The sequence below is a fragment of the Aspergillus novofumigatus genome (genome assembly GCF_002847465.1).
Source record: "Aspergillus novofumigatus IBT 16806 chromosome Unknown P174scaffold_11, whole genome shotgun sequence".
Classification (NCBI taxonomy): Eukaryota; Fungi; Ascomycota; class Eurotiomycetes; order Eurotiales; family Aspergillaceae; genus Aspergillus; species Aspergillus novofumigatus.
In genome coordinates this window covers 392,085-415,446 of record NW_020194284.1, presented here as the reverse complement: position 1 = coordinate 415,446, position 23,362 = coordinate 392,085, and the positions used below count along the sequence as shown (strand labels likewise).

The 23,362-nt window shown below is 51.5% G+C and overlaps 10 protein-coding genes across 10 annotated transcripts; 6 read left to right on the top strand and 4 right to left on the bottom strand.

Moving 5' to 3' along the window:
- Positions 1–127: 127 nt before the first annotated feature.
- Positions 128–520, bottom strand: P174DRAFT_425538 (CoA-dependent acyltransferase; the record flags this gene model as incomplete). The annotated part of the gene is made up of 1 exon (XM_024825296.1): positions 128–520. The coding sequence occupies one exon, from the start codon at positions 518–520 to the stop codon at positions 128–130; it is 393 nt and encodes a 130-aa protein (XP_024677586.1).
- Positions 521–2,549: 2,029 nt separating this feature from the next.
- P174DRAFT_464716 (NADPH oxidase family protein) lies at positions 2,550–3,771 on the bottom strand (the record flags this gene model as incomplete). Its single annotated transcript, XM_024830439.1, has 5 exons — positions 2,550–2,617; positions 2,658–2,878; positions 3,034–3,113; positions 3,143–3,375; positions 3,549–3,771. 5 exons carry the CDS (start codon positions 3,769–3,771, stop codon positions 2,550–2,552), a joined length of 825 nt encoding a protein of 274 aa, XP_024677585.1.
- Positions 3,772–4,352: 581 nt separating this feature from the next.
- P174DRAFT_61311 (uncharacterized protein) lies at positions 4,353–4,776 on the top strand. The gene has a single exon (XM_024832404.1). It carries the CDS (start codon positions 4,441–4,443, stop codon positions 4,711–4,713), a length of 273 nt encoding a protein of 90 aa, XP_024677584.1. The 5' UTR covers positions 4,353–4,440; the 3' UTR covers positions 4,714–4,776.
- A 1,642-nt stretch (positions 4,777–6,418) lies between these two features.
- On the top strand, positions 6,419–9,998 carry P174DRAFT_425535 (P-loop containing nucleoside triphosphate hydrolase protein; the record flags this gene model as incomplete). The annotated part of the gene is made up of 6 exons (XM_024825295.1): positions 6,419–7,318; positions 7,379–7,720; positions 7,766–8,062; positions 8,119–8,168; positions 8,226–9,382; positions 9,454–9,998. 6 exons carry the CDS (start codon positions 6,419–6,421, stop codon positions 9,996–9,998), a joined length of 3,291 nt encoding a protein of 1,096 aa, XP_024677583.1.
- A 703-nt stretch (positions 9,999–10,701) lies between these two features.
- P174DRAFT_425534 (uncharacterized protein) lies at positions 10,702–11,573 on the top strand (the record flags this gene model as incomplete). Its single annotated transcript, XM_024825294.1, has 3 exons — positions 10,702–10,756; positions 10,808–11,040; positions 11,109–11,573. 3 exons carry the CDS (start codon positions 10,702–10,704, stop codon positions 11,571–11,573), a joined length of 753 nt encoding a protein of 250 aa, XP_024677582.1.
- A 362-nt stretch (positions 11,574–11,935) lies between these two features.
- On the bottom strand, positions 11,936–13,177 carry P174DRAFT_471495 (uncharacterized protein; the record flags this gene model as incomplete). The annotated part of the gene is made up of 3 exons (XM_024830604.1): positions 11,936–12,243; positions 12,325–12,896; positions 12,947–13,177. Coding segments are annotated over 2 exons (789 nt in total), but the record flags the coding sequence as incomplete, so codon positions are not given.
- Positions 13,178–13,699: 522 nt separating this feature from the next.
- On the bottom strand, positions 13,700–16,416 carry P174DRAFT_516192 (uncharacterized protein; the record flags this gene model as incomplete). The annotated part of the gene is made up of 5 exons (XM_024832301.1): positions 15,267–16,416; positions 14,758–15,223; positions 14,379–14,689; positions 13,816–14,358; positions 13,700–13,793 (listed from the first exon to the last, which is right to left on the bottom strand). The coding sequence occupies exons 1-5, from the start codon at positions 16,394–16,396 to the stop codon at positions 13,700–13,702; spliced, it is 2,544 nt and encodes an 847-aa protein (XP_024677580.1). The 5' UTR covers positions 16,397–16,416.
- A 308-nt stretch (positions 16,417–16,724) lies between these two features.
- Positions 16,725–18,196, top strand: P174DRAFT_464709 (uncharacterized protein; the record flags this gene model as incomplete). Its single annotated transcript, XM_024830437.1, has 3 exons — positions 16,725–17,217; positions 17,259–17,371; positions 17,414–18,196. The coding sequence occupies 3 exons, from the start codon at positions 16,725–16,727 to the stop codon at positions 18,194–18,196; spliced, it is 1,389 nt and encodes a 462-aa protein (XP_024677579.1).
- A 656-nt stretch (positions 18,197–18,852) lies between these two features.
- Positions 18,853–21,732, top strand: P174DRAFT_464708 (uncharacterized protein; the record flags this gene model as incomplete). The annotated part of the gene is made up of 6 exons (XM_024830436.1): positions 18,853–19,316; positions 19,405–19,625; positions 19,682–19,939; positions 19,993–20,035; positions 20,098–20,803; positions 20,833–21,732. The coding sequence occupies 6 exons, from the start codon at positions 18,853–18,855 to the stop codon at positions 21,730–21,732; spliced, it is 2,592 nt and encodes an 863-aa protein (XP_024677578.1).
- Positions 21,733–22,158: 426 nt separating this feature from the next.
- P174DRAFT_397315 (uncharacterized protein) lies at positions 22,159–23,219 on the top strand. Its single transcript, XM_024823789.1, has 4 exons — positions 22,159–22,410; positions 22,462–22,502; positions 22,551–22,790; positions 22,838–23,219. The coding sequence occupies exons 1-4, from the start codon at positions 22,203–22,205 to the stop codon at positions 23,096–23,098; spliced, it is 750 nt and encodes a 249-aa protein (XP_024677577.1). The 5' UTR covers positions 22,159–22,202; the 3' UTR covers positions 23,099–23,219.
- The last annotated feature ends 143 nt before the right edge of the window (positions 23,220–23,362 follow it).

The window sequence follows — 23,362 nt, the reverse complement described above, 5'->3', positions numbered from 1 at the left end:
TCACCGACTACAACTAGATAAAAATGTGCCCTGAAATGCTTCTCTTTAGCATAGGGTGACCAACCCATACCAAGTGGAGGACTGTAGAATCCCAGAAAAGAAACTTTGGCTAGAAGAGTCTATGAAACTACACCCTCCATCCGGGCTCAGCCTCCAGGTCAAATGGGCGTGTCTGTTCATGCCGTAACGCCTCACACAGGGTTTCTTGGTCATTGGGCGGCATATGGACTACCTTTAGCCCTCTTGGCTCAAAGGGATGGACGACTTGCATGCCAGTACCACCGTGCTGGTAAAACGTGGTGCGCAGGGTTTCGTGGCATTGTTCGACCGTGTGCAGCGCCGCCTGCAACGCCTCATGCCGGAGTGGACCTCGCAGTCGCACTGAAAACGGCATGAGGTAGGAAGTCGAAGCAGGATATAATCGATCCAGAAACCATAACCGGCCTCGGGCAACCGACTGTACGGCTGGTCCGTCATTCCACCGTGGGTAAGCCGAGGAGGCGATACTCGCTAATCCCATTTTGATACTTAGGCAAAGACCGTACCGGTAGACTCTGATAACACTTCACTAGAAGCTCCAATGTGTGGCGCAACTGACGCAATTCAATTTGTACTTGCTGTTTGTTCGCCGAAAGTTAGGTGGCACTATAGCTTTTCAGCTAAACCAAACCGTATAGTAGTACCTAGATACACTCTATTAACAACATTCTTATTCAAAAATTTTCAATCCATCGAGGTAGGATCATTCTTGTTCATCGCCTAGTGTAGCGTCAGTGATAATCGAACCAAGCACTGTAAGCGCCGAGTAAGCACCGTAAGCAACGTAAGCGTCCAACAAGACCAAAGGCGAACCATCCTAACACTCACCTAATGATCCTCGGCGATAAGAGAATTGTAGAATATTATTCAATCTTTACAGATATATATAAACCTTTTGAATAGTACCTCCTTAAGGTTTTTCCAATTCACCATGAACGGCACAATCGTTCTCGACCTCACTCACGGAGAAGCCGCTACCGTCCTTGCCATTTTGACCCAACGCTCTGAACAAGCCGCTTGTCCCCTCATCGCCAAAGGCTCTATTATCCGCGGCCGCCCTACCATCAACGTCACCCTTAAGTCTCCCGGCACCAAAGACGCGCTCCGCCAAGAATATAACGCCGGCCGTGTGACCTGCATCAAGGAACACCGCGACCATGATACTGAGCACTTTCACTTTGAATGGGTGGCGCCTCGCGAGCGCATTGCTGCCCCTGATGAAAGCAGCACAGGCAATCCAACTGACGGCCTAACAGATGCGAATGGCTTCAATGTGGGCTCCTATGAGGTTGATTGCTAAAATTTCAACTTATTGTCCCATTGATCAAGGCGTGTCGTTAACCTGAAACGCTTTTAAAATGCTTTTGTAGACGCCATGGCTCGACCAGGTCACTCGTTAGTGCGACTGCCTATTGTGAGAGTCCCCTGTTTGGTCACCACTCATGTATCCAACACTCATTTATCATTATGTGTCTTTAAACATATATTATAGCCCCTCAGGCTTCGTTGACCAGTAAGCTATCTCAATACAAATTGAATTTCAATAGCCGGGGCATTCAATCTATCCGAGCAGCGATAGCCTCACTTATCCAACACCTTCCCCTAGTCCAAGGAGGGAATAGTGCACTAAGAGGTGTCAACAAAGATAATAGCTACCTGAATTTGAACCTACTGGGATGTGCAGCCGAAGGTATGTCGAAGAAGCAATCAAACTCAGGGTCCTACACCGGATCTTTGCTTATCGAGCTTTGAGATGACAGCAAAGCAAACAAGTTATCATCCTCCGAGTGTGTGGCCCCAGTTGATGACCAATCTTCCAAAGTTCCAAGCTTGAAGAAACAAATAGCGATAAAAAGCTTCGAAATTGAAGACCAGATATTCTGTTGCCATTGAGATGGGAATCTCTGGCTGACAATAGCCAATATTCAAATAATCAAGCAAACAATAAAAATATTAGCCAGCAAAGGCGGGATGCCGCATTATATAAATTGCAGGCAAGTCCCATATGACTGAAATTGGAAAATGTAAATTGATCAATTTCGTAACTCGTTTGACCTAATATTCATAGCATCAATTTTTTGAACGGGAATAGGAATATGTGGATTTGATCTAGCTGGCGTCTTTGTATCAGGATGCTAAATAGGGAAACTGGACATTTGACCTGGAAGTCTTCTTCAAAGACTAGAGCTCCCCTACGTTAATATGTCGATCTCTTTTCCATGGCCTCGCTCCAAGTCACACTGGCACATATCTGATCCTCGTGGCAGTTGCAATACTTCTGGAACGAGAGGGACACTTGCAGTGGTGCAGGCTTTTGCTGTTGGATTGTCGCTTCTCAAACCGGCGGAATACAACTTTTGTAATTACAGCTGTCATAATTTATGGGGGTCTAATTGATGGAATACCTATTGAACTAAAATAAATTGCGGATGAATTAGATTATCCTGGTACCCTCCATGCCAGTCTCCAGATCCGTCCATGTCTCGTGCTCTGATTCTTACAGAGAATTCTCAATCTGGTTGAAATTCTACCTCGTGCATAGTGGCCTTCCGCCTGAGATAAGCGCGGACAATCTCGTCTCATAAACTATCAGATACAGACACTAGAGCTCATAGTACGGTACACGCACTTTGAGAAAGCAAGACCTACCCAGTAAAGAGTCCTGCCTCGCTCTTCCTCCGTGTTAGTGACTCTAGAGACGAAGTCTCCAGAAGCTTCGGACGAGATGATCCGCTCATAGTCAGGTATCCCATTGTATGAAACTGCGCGGTTATGATTGCCAAACGTTCTCTTGCTCGCTGTGGATGATTCCACATAGAATGAGGTTTCCAGGATCTGTCTGTCATCAGCCTGCGGACCAGGATACCCTAGAGCAAACACCTATGTATCCATTATCAAGGACGTCATCTGTCAAGGGATTGTTCATCAGTGGCTGCGCGGTAATCGCGAGATCTGGGCCCCATTCGTTTCATTTCAGATGCAGGGGTCATCCACCCACCTAAAGTTTGGAATTGCCAGACCAGATGCACCCGACGCACTCGGGACGTCGACGTCTTGTAACCATGAAGGAGCTGCTGAATATAAGGAATAATGCCAGCGACACAAACCCACTGGCAACCGCAAGGACTGTCTCATACTGGTCCACTGATTTATCAGTCCCGTGGGGGCCGCTGACAAAGGCACGGAACGTAGCTGATCCCGTCAACGCAGTGGCACGCTGTAAAGCTTGGGTAAATCCGTGACGGGCTTCCACTAATAGTTCCAGGACTTCCTGCTTGCCGGGCGACCAGGATGTGACCATGAACGGATGAGACCGCATCCAAGACCACAAACTCACTGTCGGCATTCACAGGTTGATGTACTGACCTGGCTTCGCATCCATTGCTCAGGCCAGGCGGATGCGAACCTTGATGATCTTTTGGTCCGCATTCCCCCAGATGTTGCTATCTTGTCGACCGCTCCCTTCGCAGGATACCATCGCGCGTGGACAGGATCGCGATGAAAAATACTGTTCCCACAGACAAAGATGCTCAGGTGCAGGAGACTGACGAATGACATCACTCCCAGTGGGACATATAAATAGGTTCGAGGGAACCGGGAGGTAGACCATATGTGATTCCAAATCGACACTAGATAGACGATTGCGAGGCCGAGGTGGATACAAAGAAAGAGCTCACAAGCAATACGACGACAGTACGGAACAGGAAATGTTAAACTCCCTAGCAATGACATGGCGGCCTGAAAAACAGTCAGCTTGTGGAAATACAGCGTAGTCACTCAACATACCATGAGGGGAAATAGATCACGTTGATTCCGGAGAGAAAGTTCCACCCGTTGGACCACCAGCGCTATAAGACGTGGAAGCTTGTGTGCACTCCGGCGATCCAACCTGTCGCCTGATGGATCCAGCGGCATGTTCGAAGGGTTATTCGCAGAATATCGGCCAGGAAGCTCAAGTGTAAAGCGGGTACTTCCACTATGATAGTTCGGTTTTTCTGTCTTGTTGTGGCTATTTTAAGCCGTTCGCAGGTTCACGCTGCCGCTGTCTTCGCGCATTTGAGCACAATCTCAGCTTCTAGCAGAATAAAACTTGCTCAGTGAAATGGGCTCATACTTCTGCTATCATGCAATAGTACTTTGCCTTTATAACAAAATTGTATTGGCGCCGCCTCATATCCCCAAAAAGGCGATGCGGTCTCCCCGCCGGGCAACAGGCGCATAAGCACCATAAGCACCATAAGCACTAACATCTTCCAAGAAGGAAGTGCGAGGCCACCGGCATCCGAATTACCTGGAGTTGGTATCACCCAGCTCATAAATATGGGTGTCTGAACTTATGTGGAAATCAGTGATTAAGAGGAAACATAAAAGCAAGCCTTCGCGCCTCCGTTACCAATAATCATGGATTCAGAAGACAGGGACGAGATTCACATCAAACTTGTTGTGGCCACTCCTATCAAAGACTCGGTCGTATCCGACATCACGGAACGTCTTCAAAAAGTCCATTCCGATGCTACCCTCACTTCGATCACCCAAAGCGAAGGCGCTCTTTTCTTCCATTGTCCTTCATCTGATCCCGAGGTCCGGGACAAATTTGTGGATTTATTCATACAATGGCTGGACACTCAAGCGGTATCAATAACCAACTACAATATAATACTCGGACGATTATGAGATTCATTCTTCGAACGGTGATTCTGCTGCTACCCGTTACCGCGGCCTCTCCCATTTCTGCCAATCCCGTAGACGTCGCTCTATCGTCTCTCGAGAAGCGCGATCCTTACATGTTAATTGTTACAGCCCCGGCCGGGCCTGCCGTGGCACTGGTGATACTTCAGGAGCGGGGGAATGTTGTTCCCAGTTCTTTCAATGGCGCCTGACGGGATGCCTTAATCGGCAATGACCGGGCAAGAGATCAAACGCGTGAATGGGGGCTCAGGTACATGTCTCCAGGCACCCGGAAATTGGGCGGGATACATCATCAGTAAGATCTGAGAGATGCTCTTGGGGCCAAATGCTGCTATGACTGTTACTCTCGTTTACTGTGACGAAAGCACTTACGCGGGTTACATTATTAGTGAGACTTGAGGAATGCTGTTGCCGGGAAATGTTGACATGACCGAAATCACTCTCGATTATCTTTTGTTTGTTTGTTGAACGAGTAGTGCATCTGGCTAGTTCATCTTGCGCGCGGTAGACACGAGGAGATAGACCCACGTAATGTCAAGGCCTGACCTGCCATGTACCAACCCCTCTCTCTTCGGTCCTTTTGCTGGGTGCCTCTTGACACACGTCAATTTAGCTGCGTGAATAGTAAAGCACAAGATTTTCAATATTATTCAAAAGGGGAATTGCCTGGGCCTCCTGATTCTGTGTTGATCTTCTTTGACCAGGGTCGAGTGTCAACCCACTTTGAACGTAACGCGGTTCCCGACGGCAGCGGACCAAAAATGATTCTCCTCTCTTGACCAGGTCAAGATGCCCGAAAAAGCACAGCGGGCTCACCCAGGTTCAAGTTGGGCAAGGGAACAGCAAAAGCCAGAAACCCTCTCGAAGGTAATCCTGGCGGTAGGTAGCTAGCCTTGTCGGAGCTGTACCATCAAGAATATTATTGAGCCAATCGGGATTTCCTTGACAAATGCCCAAGCGCTTCAGGAGGGGCTAAGGGTGTGTCTGGCTTTCAGCCTCTATCACGGCACTCGGGCATCACTACCTCTTTACGTTGTCCTCAAGGGAAGAGTCTGCACTACAGATTTATCGAGGAGGTTCGCTAATTCTATGTATTCCATGCGGCATTCGAAGTGATACAGTACATGGTTTGATTCTATCTATAGCGGTTAGGAGGCTTATCACGTGTAAACTTGCAGGGTCTTTGGACTTGGACCGAGCCTGTCTAGACTCAGCCAATCCACTCAACTCCACGCAGCTTGAGGACACAAGGTACTGTGAAATTATATTCGTTGAAAATACATTCTACGGAGTAGTTTAGAAGATCTTGGCATTAGAACTTTCTGAGCACCTCAAATCGGTCGGTGGGTTCTTCGGTGGTGAAGGAGCAGTAGCGTCGAGGAAAGGCGTCGCCAAAACTGCTCATGCGGTCATGAGAGCCAATTCAAGCCAATTGGAAACCAGTGCGACGGCCCAACAGAGTGGAAGCCAATTATAATCTTTGAGAGATCTATGCGGCCAGGATCATGTCAAGGCAGTGGGAGGTAAACGCCAACAGGGCATTAATGCTTCACCAAGGAAACACGACTTATCATGCCAGTGTTTCGGAAATACGCTTGTCCTTCGTTTCCTTGTGTCACCACTAATGGAAGAGTAATCCTTAGAACGGCTTTATTTATGGCGGAATCTTCCAAACACAAATAGGCTGATCATGCGGAGTGCCATTGGAGCAGTATCGATGGCCCTTCCTATCTTCGCCACACTGTTTGCATTCATTACCTTTGCACTTTCGAACCATGCATTGGATGCGGCGACTATATTCTCGTCGCTTGCGCTCTTCAACTCCCTGCGCACTCCGCTGAACTGGCTCCCCATGGCCATTGGACAAGTGGTCGATGCGTTAGCATCTGTCCGACGTATAGAGGAGTTTCTACAGGCAGAGGAACATGAAGAACAGGCTGTCTGGGACTTGAATATGGTCGCTGCGTTGGAACTTCGCAACGCGAGCTTTACCTGGGAGCGAGGCATGGGTACTGACAAGTCTGTGGCGCCTGAATCCGCCTCAGCACCGCAGTCAGTCTTCCAGCTTCATGACCTGGACCTAACAGTCCCACGGAACGAGCTACTGGCCGTTGTGGGCACTGTAGGCGCTGGCAAGACATCATTGCTCGCTGCGTTGGCCGGCGAGATGCGCCGCACAGGGGGCACTATGGTTCTGGGAGCCTCTAGAGCCTTTTGTCCCCAATATGCCTGGATCCAGAACGCTACGGTTCGTGATAACATTGTCTTTGGACAGCCGTTCGATTCGGATTGGTACTATAAGGTGGTCGACGCGTGCGCTCTTCGAGCGGACTTTCGCAGCCTGCCTGCAGGCGACATGACGGAGATCGGAGAGAGAGGGATCAATCTTTCCGGGGGCCAGAAACAGCGAGTGAACCTGGCGAGGGCCGTCTACTCGCGCACAGACATCGTGCTCATGGACGATCCGTTGTCCGCTGTGGACGCACACGTCGGCGAGCATATCTTCCAGCACGCCATTTGTGGCCTGTTAAAAGACAAGTGTCGGATTCTCGCTACCCATCAACTGCATGTTCTCGACCGCTGTGATCGCGTGGCACTGCTGCATGAAGGAAGGATCTGAGCTGTTGAAACATATACCGATCTCCGCCAGCGCTCCGCGGACTTCAATCGCTTGATGACTTTGAGCGTCCAGCGCGAGGAAGGTGATGAAAAGGGAAAGCCCAAAGACGAAGGGAACTTCGAAGATCGTATCGAGCGTGTCGACTCCAGCGTCTCGCTTCATGGTGATGGGGCACTAATGACTGCAGAGGGCAAAGCGGTCAAGAGTGTTCCGTGGAGCGTCTACTTGGCGTACATCCGCGCATCAGGAAGCATCCTGAACGCCGTCTGGATCTTCCTGTTGCTTGTCGGCTTCCGTGGGGCTAATATCATGACTGGCCTCTGGCTGAGTTACTGGTCGGCCCAATCTTTTGATCTAAGTCGGGGTCAATGGGTAAGATGCTTCTCATTCTACCGGGGGTTGGTGCTAATGGTATAGATTGGCATATACGCTGGACTGGCATGTCTCCAGGGAGTCCTGCTGTTTGCCTTCTCCCTGTGTACAAGTGTGGTTGGTACGAATGCAAGCCGCACAATGCTCAATCAGGCTACCTGGCACGTCTTACGATCTCCTATGTCGTTCTTCGACACAACGCCTCTGGGTCGCATTACCCATCGATTTACCAAAGATATCGATGTGATGGATATGAGCCTCACAGATTCCTTGCGGATGTATCTTGTGGTGCTCAGTATGATCATTGGTGTCTTTATACTTACCATTACGTACTTCTACTATGTAGGGGAGCTGGCCAGCCTTTATATATGAAGAGCACCACCACTAACGGAACTTAGTTCGCCGCCGCTATTGCGCCCCTGACGGTTCTTCTTGTGATATGGACAGCGTATTAGCGGGCCAGCGCACGTGAATTGAAACGATTCGAAGCTGTGCTGGATTCAAGCGTGTATGCCCGGTTCAGTGAGGCGTTAGCAGGGACGTCTAGCATTCGATCGTATGGGCGACAACAGCAATTTACTTCACGCGTCCAGTCGGCCATCGATGACATGAACAGCGCTCACTTTCTAACGTTTGGCAACCAGCGATGGCTTTCGCTGCGTCTGGACAGCATTGGAAACGCGCTCGTCTTCACCAGCGGCATCCTTGCTGTGGCCGAACGATATAGCATATCTCCCAGTATTTCTGGTCTAGTACTGAGCTACAGTCTGAGCATTGTACAGCTCATCCAATTCACTGTGCGACAGCTGGCAGAGGTAGAGAGTGCGATGAATGGAACTGAACGCATTCATGAATATACAGGCCTAGAGCCAGAGGCTCCGTTGGACTTGGGGATGGTGCGTCCGACCTGGCCTGAACAGGGACAAATCACCTTTGCGAACGTCACAATGCGGTATCGCCCTGGGCTCCCGCTGGTCCTTAACAGACTAAACCTCGCCATCACGGGAGGCGAGCGGATCGGAATCGTCGGTCGGACTGGAGCAGGGAAGAGCTCGATCGTTTCAGCGCTGTTCCGACTGGTCAACCTGGCGGAGGGCTCTATCACCATTGATGGGGTGGATATCTCTCAGATCGGCCTGCATGAACTGCGCGCACGGGTGTCCATAATTCCCCAGGACCCGACGTTCTTCCGGGGTACAGTGCGGTCCAATCTCGATCCGTTCAATGAACACACCGACACCGAGCTCTGGAACGCCCTGCGACAGAGTCATCTCGTGGATGCGAACAATGCGACCAATGCTAAATCACAGGAGTCGGAGAACGATGGGTCCAGCATGTCAAAGATCACCCTGGATGGCCCTGTGGATGAAGAGGGATCGAACTACTCGCTCGGCCAGCGACAGCTTCTAGCCTTCGCCAGGGCCATGGTACGGGACAGCCGGATTATTGTGATTGACGAAGGAACCAGTTCGATTGATACCGAGACCGACATGAAAATCCAGGAGACCATTGTCAATAACTTCCGCGGAAAGACCCTGTTGAGCATTGCTCATCGTCTACGAACGATCATTGGATACAACCGTATCTGTGTCATGGATAAGGGCGAGATAGCAGAGTTAGGTCCGCCGCTGGAGTTGTGGAAGAGGATGGGCATCTTCCGCAGTATGTGTGACCGAAGTGGGATCCGGAGGGAGGATATTGAGGCTGCGAGATAGACTTGACGATGTGTTTAGGTGCAGCTCACTCCTTGGGAGCCAAATCCATTGCTAATCTGCTTATGACATGGAATGCCGTGTACCACCTGTGCACTCTGTTAGGCAATGCGATTTGCTGGAAACAACAGCCCCATGCGCTAGGGCAAATAGTGGCACTGGCGGCGCTATCCATGGTTCCTCCGGGGTTCGTAACGGGCAGCACTAAGGTAGTATTCATGGGCGAGTCAACGTTACAGCGCCACCGGCCGCCAATCAGTGCCCTCTGTAGCGCCATAGAAAATGATATTGCCCGCTTTATTGACCATCCACGCGCCGCCGCCATATTCGTATACTGCACTGCCAACATTATATGGAGGGCGCAGGATGTTTCGGGCATCGTGACTGGACTCATCAATCTGCAGGATGTCCCTGCGCCCATATGGCTGGGCTTCATCGACAAAAATGAGGCCGCTGGGCTCCTGGCTAAGATCAGAAGGCTCCTCCAATTTGTAAAGCGGGATAATGGCTCACATGGACTCGAGTACTTCCAATCGAATTTGTTTTGGCCAGGACATCTGCCGTAAGGGGGCTGTCCCAATGTCCGTACTCCCTCTGCTGTTGCATCGTAGTCAATCAAGCGCGTATCCGGGATCTGATCTAGTAGTTAGAGCTATTCAAAGTCTTCTCCTCTTTGAGTTTCTTTTTTTAACCCCGTGGGGCGCTAGCTGACAGTCTCAGACTTTTTCTTCCTGCACAGTCACCGGCGGTCGAGATTAGCCCTGATGACCGTGCTTTAGTTTGCTGCATTGTCAGACAGTTTCGTCATCGGTATTTGGTCTTCACTACTGCGCCATCTCCCTCGCGTATTCATTACTCTCCGTTTAGTGACTGTTCGTAGCTTCTGATTATACTTAGCTCTCTTTTCTTTCATCTCTACATTTGAAGAACTCAGTTCGCATAAATGCGCCTCATCGCTCGCTCTATGCTTGGAAAGCATCAGATACCAGAGAAAAACGTCAAAGTCATGCTACGATGTTCACTACAGCTCCAACTGATGTATGTGTACCCAAACCCTCTCTCTCCCACCAATGACATGAAATTATACAGTGACGCTCACGACTCTAGTACTCCCGGCTGATAGTCGTATCGTCCGTATACACGGATCTGCAGCTAACAGCTCTCTCTCCAGCTGTCCATTTGAGCCGGTGATTAGGATGTTGAGTCTTCCTGAAGCGCGAGGACCAGCAATTGGGCTTTGGTCCGCACGTACGAGGCGTCTACAACTCTATGAGCCAGATATCCCATGAAGATTGGTGGAGAGGTGTGGTGGTACTGTCACTTGGTGAGGGCCCTGATGTTCTCAACAGGATACTCCATTGCTGATTGCCTGCAGACCATTATGCGCGAGGAACCACATGGGCGTCGCGTTTGCTCCAGACGCAAGCCGTCATTATCGTACCGGATGACATGCCCGCGGGCGAGATCCACGAACTCAAAGAACTCGGCTGTGTTGCTTTGCAACGGCCGGCGTGTGGCCCTATTACTCCACTGGCGTCGGCATGTCAACAGCAAGCTCTTTACATCAATCCGTTGAATAATTGCCACGTACTTGCCGGCATGGGAACGGTAGGTTTGGAGATACTGCAGCAAATCAAGGATGTTCAAGATCTGGAGGCTGTCTTTTGCAGTGAGAGAGCTGGGGCGCACTGGAGGCTATTGGAATAGCTTTCAAGCTCTTTGCTCCTCAGGTTAAGATAATTGGGGTCGGTGTCCACTCGTCAGCGGGATCGTCGTCACCATCGTCCTCGGTATCAACAGTAGACTCCATTGCGCCTCGGACGCCCGAAGACGCCAGTCCCAACTCTATCAATGATTTGAATGTGCTACAGGTGCAGAAGAACTGGCTCAGGTTGTCTGAGCAACTGGAAACTTCCACCACTAGTAGTCATACCGAGGAGGAGGCAACGTCAGAAGCGACCCGTATCCATCCTAGCGTTGTGGACGAGATCATGTTCGTGGAGCCCTACGACATGTCCCAGGCAATGAAAGATGTCTTTGTTGAGTTTCGGGTACTGATAGATGCGGACGGGTCCTTGGCCGTCGCTGGGTTGAAGCGCCACGCATTTTCAAAGGGGCTTGGTATGGAGACCCATCGGTAGCGGTTATTTCAAGTGCCAATCTATATGTTTCCAGCAATAGTTGCGATCCAACCCGTGAAAATGAACACTAACTATGTCAGGCATGATGCGGGTATAGAAAGACCTACCTAGCGCAGGTCGAGGCATATGTATACTCGCGCAAGAAGTGTAAACGTGACTCGAGACTCAAAAGGGATAAATTCGCTTGTTCTTAGACTGGAGAATGCTACTGCCCCTCGATACGTTGAACTTCCAGCTGGGACTACAGAGCTTTTTGGTAACTATGATCAACGTAGAGAATGATTTTCGTTATGTGTTGATCCTATACACTCAGCATCAAATTCACAATCCTACGACCACCTCTAAACACAACAACCGGGTGTCTCCTGACTTAAGTGGATTGGACAGGAAGCCTCGTGGGAGTGGGAGCGAACATTCAGTACAAGGCTTTGATGATTTTCTTCTGCTCCTCATAGTGCACGCATTTGCCGGGCTCGATGCCGCATCATTGTGGTCCGTCAAAGCTCTAAAAGCCAGCAAAAAGTCATCCTTGATGTCTTCAATATGTTTGGTTCCGACAGATAGGCGGATATGGTTTTCTGCGACACCAGCGTCGAAACGCTCAGCATCGGTCAGTTGCTGGTGCGTTGTCGTCCATGGATGAACCACAAGAGTCTTGGAGTCGCCCAGGCTAAACCAGCGTCAGCATTTCCGTGTTCTACCAGGAACAAAACCATGTCCGGAAGATGGAACAGTTAAGATAGGGCCATACTCTCGTATTGATGATCATCTGGAACTCATCGCATAGACAGAAACCGGCTTTCTGTCCTCCTTTGATGCCAAAAGAGAAGACAGCGCCGTATCCGTGTCGCAGAAACTTGCTGGCATTGCGATGGCATGGATGGTCCAGGTCACCCAGATAGCGCACCCACGCCACCTGCGGCTGCTGTGCAAGCCACGCGGCCAAGGCTTCCGTATGGATGTGGGACGATCACATCGAACGGCGAGCGACTCGAGGCCGATGAGCAGCTGCTGTGCAGCCTGAGGGCTCATAGTGCTGCCGATACCTCGGAGCACCTCGAAATGACAGCGTATGGCAAAGGCCCGTCGCCCGAAAGTCTTCCACAGACTGACCTCACCACTGCCCTCTTGGGCCCCATCTGAGCGGAATTGAGGAAACTTATCTGCATGTTGGCCCCAGTCGAAGTTCCCTCCGTCCACAATATCACCACGGAGAGTGGTTCCATGTCCGTCGATCCATATCGTTGCAAAATGGACGACGATATCAGCTCCGTGCTCGATCGGACGGCAGTAATACCCGGCGCAGCCAAAGGTGTTGTCGCACTGTCGCAGGAGATTGGTATATACCTGTTAAGAGCAACAGGGACACGTACAATTAAAGGTATTCCATGGGAGTGAGCAATGTCGGCTAGAGCTTCAAAGTCTGGCACGGTGTATTTAGGGTTGCTGATACTCTCAACAAAGATGAACGTTGTCTTGTCGTCAAGCAACGCTCTGAAATCTTCCGGCTCATTAGAAGCGACAAAGCGACACGCAATGCCCAGCTGTGGCGCCAGAACCTTGAATTGATGGTATGTTCCTCCGTGCACAGTAGAGGAGGCGACCGCCCAGCTACCGCTCAGCAGCTAAGCTAGGTCCTTGTCTTTGCCCATATTGGAAAGGACATTTCACCAATAGGCACTTTTGGAAGGGTTGTGAGATGTCGTAAAAGATATTTCGACGAATATTTGTTGACTTAGACATTGATGGCATGTATACTATCCGGAGCTGTCTGCCAAGGTATGAAGTTAGGCCTGGAGTCAGATGACTGAGAAGACTATGGCGATTCTGCCGTTCTGTTCCTTGAAGCATATCCTGCACAATGGAATAGAACTGGAGGAAAGTGGGAGCGCCCCAGATATATAAGACCTATGAATGTGACACTGTTCCAAATTACTAGTGCACAGAAACACAGCAACTTGCAATAAATAGATCACACTTGAATCATCTAACTCGCCTCATTTTCGTGTCTGATTACACCAAATACGTCTCAATTCGAGCAATACTTTGAAATTAGACGATGACCGTTCCTATGAGATGTTTCTGAGGGACATTTGAAACTGTCGAGCCATACCAACGCCAGCATATCAACCTCCACCACTTCCTCCCCTCCTCCTCCACCACTTCCTCCCCTCCTCCCCTCCTCCACTTCCTCCTCCGCCACTTCCTCCTCCGCCCCCGCTGCCTCCGCTGTCTCCGCCACCGCAGCCCCGCCCCGCCTCCATCACTACTCCCACAACCCGCACCACAGTTCGCACCACAAGCAGCCGCAGTCGCCTGCGTCCCACAAGCTCCACACCCAGTATTGAAACTGACGGACAGCGAAAAGTTCGCATTCGGAATACGGGTGTACTCAACCGCCCAAGTCGGATACTCCCCGGGCGGGTTGCTCCCCTCCGAACCCCAGAACACCAGTTGCCGTTCCTGGATCGTCCGCGGCAAGTACCGCTTCTCCCGCATGGTTTCGTAGGTTTGAATGGTAGGATTATAATCCGAAACCCACCTTGCGACGAAAAAGTCGTCGTGGGTGCGGTGTTCCAGCGCGTGGCTGTATGGCTGTGCGCGGTTGATACCGCCGAGCTTGATTCGATCGGTTGAAGGGTCGGATTGAAGGTGCAGCCATTGCGTTGTGGACCGGAAGTGCAGGCTCTGGGACATGGCTGTTGCGCCGGCGGAGAGGGTATCCAGCGCTGTGAGGAGGGAGAGGCGGTTTTGCATCCATGATGTTTCGTGGGTAGGATTTGGACTCAGTTTGGAGGGGGATACGCGAACTTGTCTCTGGATAGATGCAGCGCGATGATTGACCAGGAGTCGAACGGGAAGGCCCAGAGGTGTTTGGAGAGGGTGCAGCTGCCGCATTTGACGGGGTAGCGGTGGAGTGCTTCGGTGCAGTCCCACGGGAAGAGCGTTTGATGGGGATAGAGGTGTTTGTTGAATCCGGCCCAGTCGTACCAGTATTCGTGGAGGGAGTCGATCAGATCGGGGCCGGTGGAGCAGCCAAAGTGAAAGCGGCGGATATACTCCTCTGTCAGTCCGTATGGGACGTTGCTGATGGTGCTTGGGTGTTCGAAGGGATCCTGTGTCGCGCGAAGGCGACAGACGAAGCTCATGCGGTAGAGTGGTTGCGGGGGTCGTTGTCCGAGACAGTGACTGCAGCCGGAGCGACAAGTGGTCCAAAAGCTTCCCAGTCGATCAGTGAGTCACAGAATTGCTGGCAGTTATTGGTCAATCCGTCCCATGTGAGTCTGGTCTTGCTGTCCAGCAACCTTCCCACAATACTTTTGAAGTAGACCGACGCCCATGGACTGAGAAACGCTTTGACTTTGTCGTGCAGTTCTTGGCGCATACCCTCTGCACTGTCACTGCTTGCTTTCACCAGTAGCGTAATGATCTCGTCCTCTGCCGCCGATGACGGCCAACCGGTGAAAGGAGTCCCGACGACTTGCTTCAGAACCGCTTGGAAGCGTTTCCGCTTCTGGGGAAGAGGGCTGGCATAGCGCCATAGCTGCCTTTCCGTTTCTCCGCAGACGGCAAGGCAAGTGAGCTTAACCGTTTGTTGCGCTTGTCCGAAAATCGGATCGCGAAGGGATATTCCGGCCCCATTTCGACTCCTGCTATCATTAGCACTTTCAGCAACATGCGGACGAGACTTACTCTTTACTACCGTTCTCAAACACCAGTGGCCCAACCCGAACGGCCACACGGATGTTCTTCCATGGGTTCTCCTGCACAAAATCCTTGCACAGCCACTCCTCCCCGACCAGATGCACCTTGCCAAAGCTCCAAGCGGCAGAGTAGTTGCCAGACCGACTATTGTAATCATTGTGAATTACCTTCGCCAAGGGGGTAGGTCGACTTGGAAGACTTGATTTTTTCTGTGCTCCCTTGACGCCCAAGTACTTTGCGTCGGCCAACATATGCACCCCTGTTTTGCCCTGCAGTCCATATGGTCGTCGAATTTCATTCGAATGTTTGCCACAGGAACGGCAGGAAGTATGCCTACTGATGTAGTCGTCTACCTGAGACGCAATGGAATGCTTGTATTGTTTGATGTACGCAGGGTCTCCGTAATGGTGCTCCCAGTAGCAATCTTCGCAGATTGTCTGGGTGGACTTGCCACTCGCTTGATACATACTCTCCCGGATGACGCGCTTGCATTCACTGCAAGGGAGGACTGAGACCCTCGGACACCCCTTGAACCCTTTCTTGGTCATTCGTAGCTGCGGGGTGAGAGGGCTGGGCCTATTTCCTGCTGGTGAATGCTCGATGGTCTTGTCGACATCCAAGAATCCAGCTGCTTGGAGGAGAAGCCGCGCTCGTCGCTTAGCGGCATCTGTTTCGACAGGACGTTGTAACAGGCGTTCATGTACATCGACATTCACCTTCGTCCTGGTTTTTGCTGCTGCGAGCTCCATCGCACGGACTTGTGCGCTCCTCACAACGCGCCCTTTGACGTCGAGCCCAGTGGATACCTGGGAGGGTAGCTTCGGAGGTATCAGCTTTGACGGCGGGATGACATTCGTGATGAAAGTGTCGAAGCCGTTAACCATTGTGTCGTCTGCGTCGGAGCGGATATGCTGGAACTGGGGTTGCTGCCATTGCCGGAGAGTGGAAACAATGCAGTCCAGTTCTTGATTGACACCGGTCCAGTAGAGAGATTCAAGCTCTGCTAGAAGGTGATCGGCGGCATTGCCAACCTCAGTCCAGGCAGGGTCGCCTGGGTTTCCCGAGGTAACAGGTTGAGTCTGCTTAGACTTGTCGAATAACCGGGACAGTCGCGACATTAGATAAGTATGAGTTGGTATGTTAATGTGTTGATTAAATGACTGTGGAGTGCAGTATGACCTTATATAACATCCACTGATGCAGCAGATCAGCCTTGCGGCTTGTAGCAGTTCACGTGTGCCTATCCGAGCCTTGAGGCTGTGATGCTCGTATTCGGGGCGTCAAGGCGGATTGAGGCACATCAAATGACTGCAAGCTGCGCCCCACGCTTGGCAAGGCTCAATGTGTCAACTGACCGTTTGATCGGTCCTGACGATGCATCTACCATTGAATACTTAAGAGTCGACACGGAACCAGTAAGTTTCGGCCTTGCACATCACAATCAAAATGGCCGTCTTATGCACTGCATCGCAGACAGAGCTGCACAGCAACGCCGGGTCCTTGAATGCGGTATTGGCGTCCGACAGAGCTCGAAAGTATAATTTTGGCGACGTAAATGAAGACATACAAGTTCCCGATCCTAGGATCTTCAAGGATCCAATTCCGTCGACTGATGTTACGTCCCTCCCGAACATGGCGCAATGTGCCGCGCACTTGGAACTCTTGCAGGCGATCAACCATATCCGCCGGGAAGTCCTCAATTCGAAGGACTTGGACGCGATCCTCAACATCAAGCCGGAGAAGCGGACAGTGGTACAACGGTACTCCCGGAAAAGGATCGAGGTAAAAGATCCTAGGTTTGCGCAGAAACGGCAGGTCAAATGGCCATTCTATCTCAGACTGGGAGTCGCCCGATTCTTTCTCTGGTTGAAGAAGATGGATGAGACTTTAGCGTCGAATAAGAATAAAGTCCTTGAGTTGCCATCCTGTCCTCCACTAGGTATGTCATTCTTCTATTCCAGAGCAATAGCTAATGATTAGATGTGCTCATCGCGTGGCATTCTGCCCTGTTGAATCCGGCATGGTTCAGGAAGTACTGTAAGAACAGTGGGATCAAGTTTATGCGGCGCGTGATATTTCCGTGGGGCCAGATTGTAAGTCCTTTCTTCAACTTTTAGTCCAAGCTGACTGTCTAGCATCAATGCATCAATGACCAAGACTGGAGTTTCAACCTGCCCTCGGACGCAAGGCAGAGCTTTACGAGCCTGACTGGCCAGGAAGCAGATTTGCTGGCCTACCTTCTGAGTCCAAAGCCTGAGCCTTATACCTCTCTTCTACTCGCTTACCAAGACTCGGCTTCTGACAATCGTCTCTACCTAAACAAGCTGGACAGTCTCTGTCAGGAGAAGAAAGAGGAGTCACCGCATAACGCCTTCATTACATCCTGCCACGCAGCCGCCTACCCAGGCCCATACGCAACATACCTGTTCGCCGCAATCGAGCGCCAACGTGTCTTCGTCGACAAGATGGTCGGATACCTCTGGATCCGCAGCCCAGGCGTCCACGGGACGCTGTCGAGAGCAATCACCCGCTACGAGTACTTCTTGCAGCTATTCAAACTCCGCCCGGGGACAACGCTTGTGCCAACGCTGGACATCGACCTGGTGTGGCATACGCATCAATGCTCAGCGAGCATGTACAAAGCCAGTATGGAGAAACGAGCGGGCAGGTTCATCAACCACGACGATACCATCCCGCCGGGGGTGCTGCAGACGCAGTCGGACGAGACCTCGTTGTTTTTCAGAGACTACTTTGGCATGGAGTATCATATTTGCCTGTGCTGGGAGTGCGAGGCTCTTCAGTCGGCTGTGGATGAGTGTAGTGACGGCGAGGTGGATTTTGAGAAGCTGGCGAATAAAGTTTTCAGTGATGTGGCGGCTCATCGGCTGCTGGAGTTGAAGCGGAGAAAGCAGGCATAAGGTGATACAGCACATGAATTAATAGGGGTCTACTTTGTGATTGGTAGATGGATTGCCATTCCGTGATTAATCTAACAGCCAGTTGAATGGGATATGTTAGAAACAGACTCCAGTTTAGCCGCTGACCTCCACGCTTACCTCTTGATCACGCAACCATTTGCTGACCAAGCACATACTACGGTAACGTTATTACTGCTAAAGTGAAAGGATATCAGAAACCAACACACTTATCGAACCCCCACTGGATGTCTGCAGGAAGCGGGATGAAGTCTTGGCTTCATTATACTAGATGCACGCCAAGGAGCAGGGCTTGGCACGGTTCCAAGCATTCAGTGGTCGTGTCGTGTTCTCTCATCTTATGTGAGAATCCCGGTATAAAAGTTGGGTACTCATGCTTATGCCCTGCGCAAGACGTGGGTATTGGAGTCTAGGAACAATGATAAGCACTAGCAAGGGCCGAGGAGTTGAATACGACAGATGAGCCTAGAGGCTTGGCTGCTCACTACTGTTCTTTAGCTCTTTTTTAGCTGAGGGTTGGACCCTCCAGCATGTCAGCTCAGGGACCATGCATATAAAGGGGGAACTGCCCGCTGAGATTGAAGGTCCATTGTTGAAGGCGTCTGCTGTAGCCAAAGTGTATAACTTCGTGCTGCAATATGAAATTCCTCAACCTGCTTCTAACTCTTTCGCCGCTGGCTCAAGTCTCCTCGGCTATACCTCAAGAATGGGGCAGCTCCACTGGGCCATTGGGGGGCAAACTGGTCACTGACCCTGCGCGCCTGTCAGAACTGCATGCAATGCACGATGAGGTGATCAGGATGTTGAACACGGGCGAGGCTCTCCCGGTAGAGCGGTCGACGAACCTCACTGAGAATGGCCAGCATGACAAGCGCGTGTACCAGGCCTTTGGCCTCCTCGGAGTTTTTGTCGCATCCATGTTCGGTCTCAAGACCATCGAGGAAATTACCGACCAATTACTGGAGCTCTTTACATCGGACGACATTATTTGGACGAGCAAGGATAACTGCCGCGCGTCTTTCAGCACTCAAGGCGGGGGGAACGAAGTGTTCCGAACTTATGGAAAAGACCATGGGAATCCCACATCCGAGGTATACAAAAAGTGAGTGATTAGTGGGTGCTTACAGTAATGTACGGCATGTTGTTTTTTTCCTGGCAGGGAATGTGCTAACCGCAGCCCATACTGGCAGTGTCGGATGGAATGACCCTGAGCACACTGCTCCGCCGCTCCATTTCTTCGAGGGAGCTCAGGGCGATCCTGCTATTGGTCTCTACAGTGTGCAGTATACGGCAACGGACAGGGTTGCCTGGAGTGGTATTCCAGGCACAGAGAAGTGTTACATCGAGGGGCTGTGCAATCCTCAGTACATCTTTTACCACAGAGGCTTTCAGATGATTCTCAATACATGGCGTGAGTTCCGGGAACTGTTCCTTAATTTGATGGCTCCTCTTCTAACAGCCCTTCAGAATCCCAGGGCCGCGTCTCAGCTTGCCAATACTCGGGCGGAGAGAAGTGCCTGGGCTTGTGCTCCTCGGGCGTGAAGAGCCAGACCCCCCAAGGCGGTCTTCTTTGGGGCGGGGACTGCGCGATTCCTTGCATTGATGACGCTTCCGATGACTATGTCGTACTTCCCAACGAGCAGGCAAAATTTATGGTGGTGGGAGACTCGATATCACATGGAATGGAGGACGACTGGACGTGGAGATACCGTCTCAGTCAATGGTGTGAGTGTCAAATCACCATGTGCTGAATAAGCTGTAATCGAAAACTAACGGAGCACTCTCCACTGACCTAGTGGATAAAAACGGATACATACACCAGTGCGTCGGCCCCTGGAAGGGAACATTCGGGAACAGGCCGATCTCCGACTCTCAGCCTCAAGGCCCTTATTCCCGGACGAGAAGCCACCGCCGGCGGTTGAGATCCGCGGTTCTTACGCCCCGGGAGTGGCTGAAAGCTTCCGCGACAGCGGCCATGCTGCACTTTGGGGTCGTCAAGTCGAACAGTCCAAAAACACCATCAAGGGTTGGGTCACCGAATACAAGCCGGACTATCTCCTGATCCTGCTAGGCTTCAACGACCTGGGCTGGTGGGTCAACGGGCCCGAGGACCTGATCGGAGACATGGGGAATCTCGTCCAGGCTGCACGCGAGGCCAAGCCAGACATCAAGCTTCTCGTGGGCAACGTCCCCCATCGCTCGTTTCTCAAAGGCCGACAGGACCTGGTTGACATGACGAACAAGTACAACATCCTCCTGCGGGATACTCTTCCAAACTGGTTCCGGTGGGAGTCTCCGATCGCTTACGTCGATGTTAATACCGATTACGACTGTCGCCCGGGCGGCTGCCCCGACGGGTGGGATGGATTGCACCCTAATGCTCTGGGCGAGTACCATCTCGCCCAGGCCTTTGCCCGAGTCCTGCAGAAAGACTTTGGGTATAACGGCATCGAATTCCAAGTCCCCGGCGCGGTAGATCCCAGACCTGTGAGCAAGCCAGTCAATGTGCGGACAGTCTCGTATCCGGAGGGCTTGTTCACCACGTGGGACCCAGTCGAGAATAGTCGAGGATACGAAATCCGTGCCAGGGTGAAGGGGCGACAGGCTGGTGGTCTGAGGGCCTTGTCTACCCATCGACCCACGGCAGCTGGCAGCAATGGGTGATTAACGGCCAGACGTGGGAATACCAAGTCCGCACCAAGGGTGACAACGATGTGAGGTCGGACTGGTCGGACTTCAGCTCAGCGACGGCCAAGGTTGCCACAGCTCCGGGACCTTCCAACGTTATCGTTCAACCTCAAGGAAATGATCTCCTCGTGCGGTGGGACGCGGTCACGGGCTACTACGTGAATCGATATGGCGTGCTTGTATGGGATAGAGACACAGAGGGCGCCTTTGTCGAGACATATCCCACCATAGACACGAGCTACATTGTCAAGGGTCTGAAGCCAGGTCACCGCTACGGCGTATGGGTGGCTACTTATACCGGTATGATCGGCAGCTTAACCAGGACCTCTGCCATCGTCGGTGGTTTACCCGCCGCCGGACGAGAGGTGATTGCTGGACAGGGGGCGCCTGCGCCGCCCAGTGGGCTGCGTGTGCACACCATCGATGCAACCACTATCCGACTTGAGTGGAACGCGGTATCGGGCGCCTCAGGCTACAGCGTTTATTACAGAAGTATAAGGGACAATACGGCGCAGAAGCTAGATGGTACAACAAAGGAGACATCATACGAAGTCGGCTTCCTGTTCCCAGGAAATTGGAACTTCGAATTCTGTGTATCGGCCTTCAACGGTAACCTGGAAACCGCCCCCGTCTCCTGTGTCACCCCTCCTGTTTGCTGCGGCTATAAAAAAAGAGACCTGGTTCCAGGAAACTATACCGTCGCGGAAGGCGTAGCTGAAGACACAGCGCTCGCGGATCTGTTTGCAGTCTACCAGCAGACCGCTGACTTTGCATCCCTCATTGAGGTTGGTTATATCCGGGAGGATATGGAACTGCCGTCCATCCTATAATCATGGATTTATCAACGGTATGGTATAAGGGGAGTTGCAACAGTTGTCTAACATGGCAGATATACTTCAGATATTCAATTGGATAGCATCTGAACTGTGGACTGCGGAAGTTACAGCCATCTTAGTCATCTAGCTCTGTTACCCTGCCTTAGTACTGTAGGGCTATTTAATGATCCATTGTGTATATTAGTTAACTCATAGGATTACGTACTAGTCTTTAATCTAGTATTCTACCCTAGTTAGATTTAACCAATTGTAATCTAAAATAGAATGTGACCAGTTACATTACGATTGAATAGATATTATAATAGCGCTAGGTTTAGCCAGAACCATGGCAGTTCTTTTGACGCACACTGGGCTATGTCGCCTTAGCTAAGGTATGCTCATATTATATACAAGTCAAGTCTCCACTCAGTCATCATCCATCGAGCCCGACAACCGTTTTCAAGTTACTACTCCGTGCAAAGAGAATGAAGCTACTCCTCCTCCTTGCTAGCACTGCCCTCGCAGCATTGCACAAACCCCTCCCCGGCCATGTCTCCCTCCTCGCTCGCGACTCCAAGGGCAACTGCACCGCCAAAAATACCTGCTCTGACTGCTACGGCCCAGGCAACATCCTCTGCGACAATGCAGGCTGCATCAATCCAAAAAAGGCGCAGCAATGCTGCAAAGGCGGCTGTATATCTTCTCCCTTCCATCGACATATTCTATCAGTACTAACAGATCTAGATTTCTGCGTAGCAAAAGATAACTCCTGCTGCGGCGCCCTGGTACCCCCTACCCTTGCCTAATTCACTACGCATACTGACGACCAAAAGGGAACGGGAACCCCAGGAACGGACGGCCTCCTCCCCCTCCCCACGGGCTCCGCTTCGTCATCTGGCACAACCTGCACACCACAGCAAACCAACGAAGAGTGCTGCTCCGAGAACGGCCTTTACCCGTCCCTGAAATGGTGCTATGGGAGTTATCCCGACCAAGTATGCTACAACCCCAAGCACCAGCTCTGCTGTTCGGAGGGGACGGTATGTTTCGGCGAGGGGTGCTGCGATCTAGTGGTATGTTTCCTTTTCTTCTCTGTTGCGACGGAGACTGACGATAGTAGAGCGCGAGCGCTATCACGCCGGATCCTGCGCTTGCGACTGCGTTGCCGGGTGGGAATAGTGGGTCCGTGTCTGCGTCTACGCGGGGGTTGGGCACGACCTCGGTAACGTCGGGTTCTGGCTCTGTTGTTGCTACTGCAAGTGCAACCGCGTCGTCGACTCCGAGTCAGAGCACGAATGCGGCTCTCGCGACGGGAATTAATGGCGCGTTGATGGGTGTGGGTGTGGGAGTGGTCGTGGCCGTGGCGGGACTGGTGTTGTAAATAGGCTCGAGCGGCGAGTGTCTCCTGACAGGAACAGGGATGGCTTGCAGGTGCAGCTAAGGCCAATGCGGCTGGATACGAGGGGATCATTATATTCACCCAGTAGGATATGGCTGTGGACCAGCGCCAAGGCAAAGTAATTTAGTTCTCGTGTTGTATCGTGTCCACCTCACCAATGCGAGGGAGTCCAGACTCGTATTCGGGGTAGTGCATCGAATTAAGCTAGCCTTGAGGCTACAAAATGAAGTCTATCTAACGACGATT

Excerpts from the sequence above, each read along its gene's own strand:
- P174DRAFT_61311 (XM_024832404.1), top strand. The coding sequence starts at position 4,441 with ATGGATTCAGAAGACAGGGACGAGATTCACATCAAACTTGTTGTGGCC.
- P174DRAFT_397315 (XM_024823789.1), top strand. The coding sequence starts at position 22,203 with ATGAAGCTACTCCTCCTCCTTGCTAGCACTGCCCTCGCAGCATTGCAC. Across the intron at positions 22,411-22,461 it reads GCAATGCTGCAAAGGCGGCT|ATTTCTGCGTAGCAAAAGAT; the intron begins GTATATCTTCTC and ends TAACAGATCTAG. Across the intron at positions 22,503-22,550 it reads ACTCCTGCTGCGGCGCCCTG|GGAACGGGAACCCCAGGAAC; the intron begins GTACCCCCTACC and ends GACGACCAAAAG.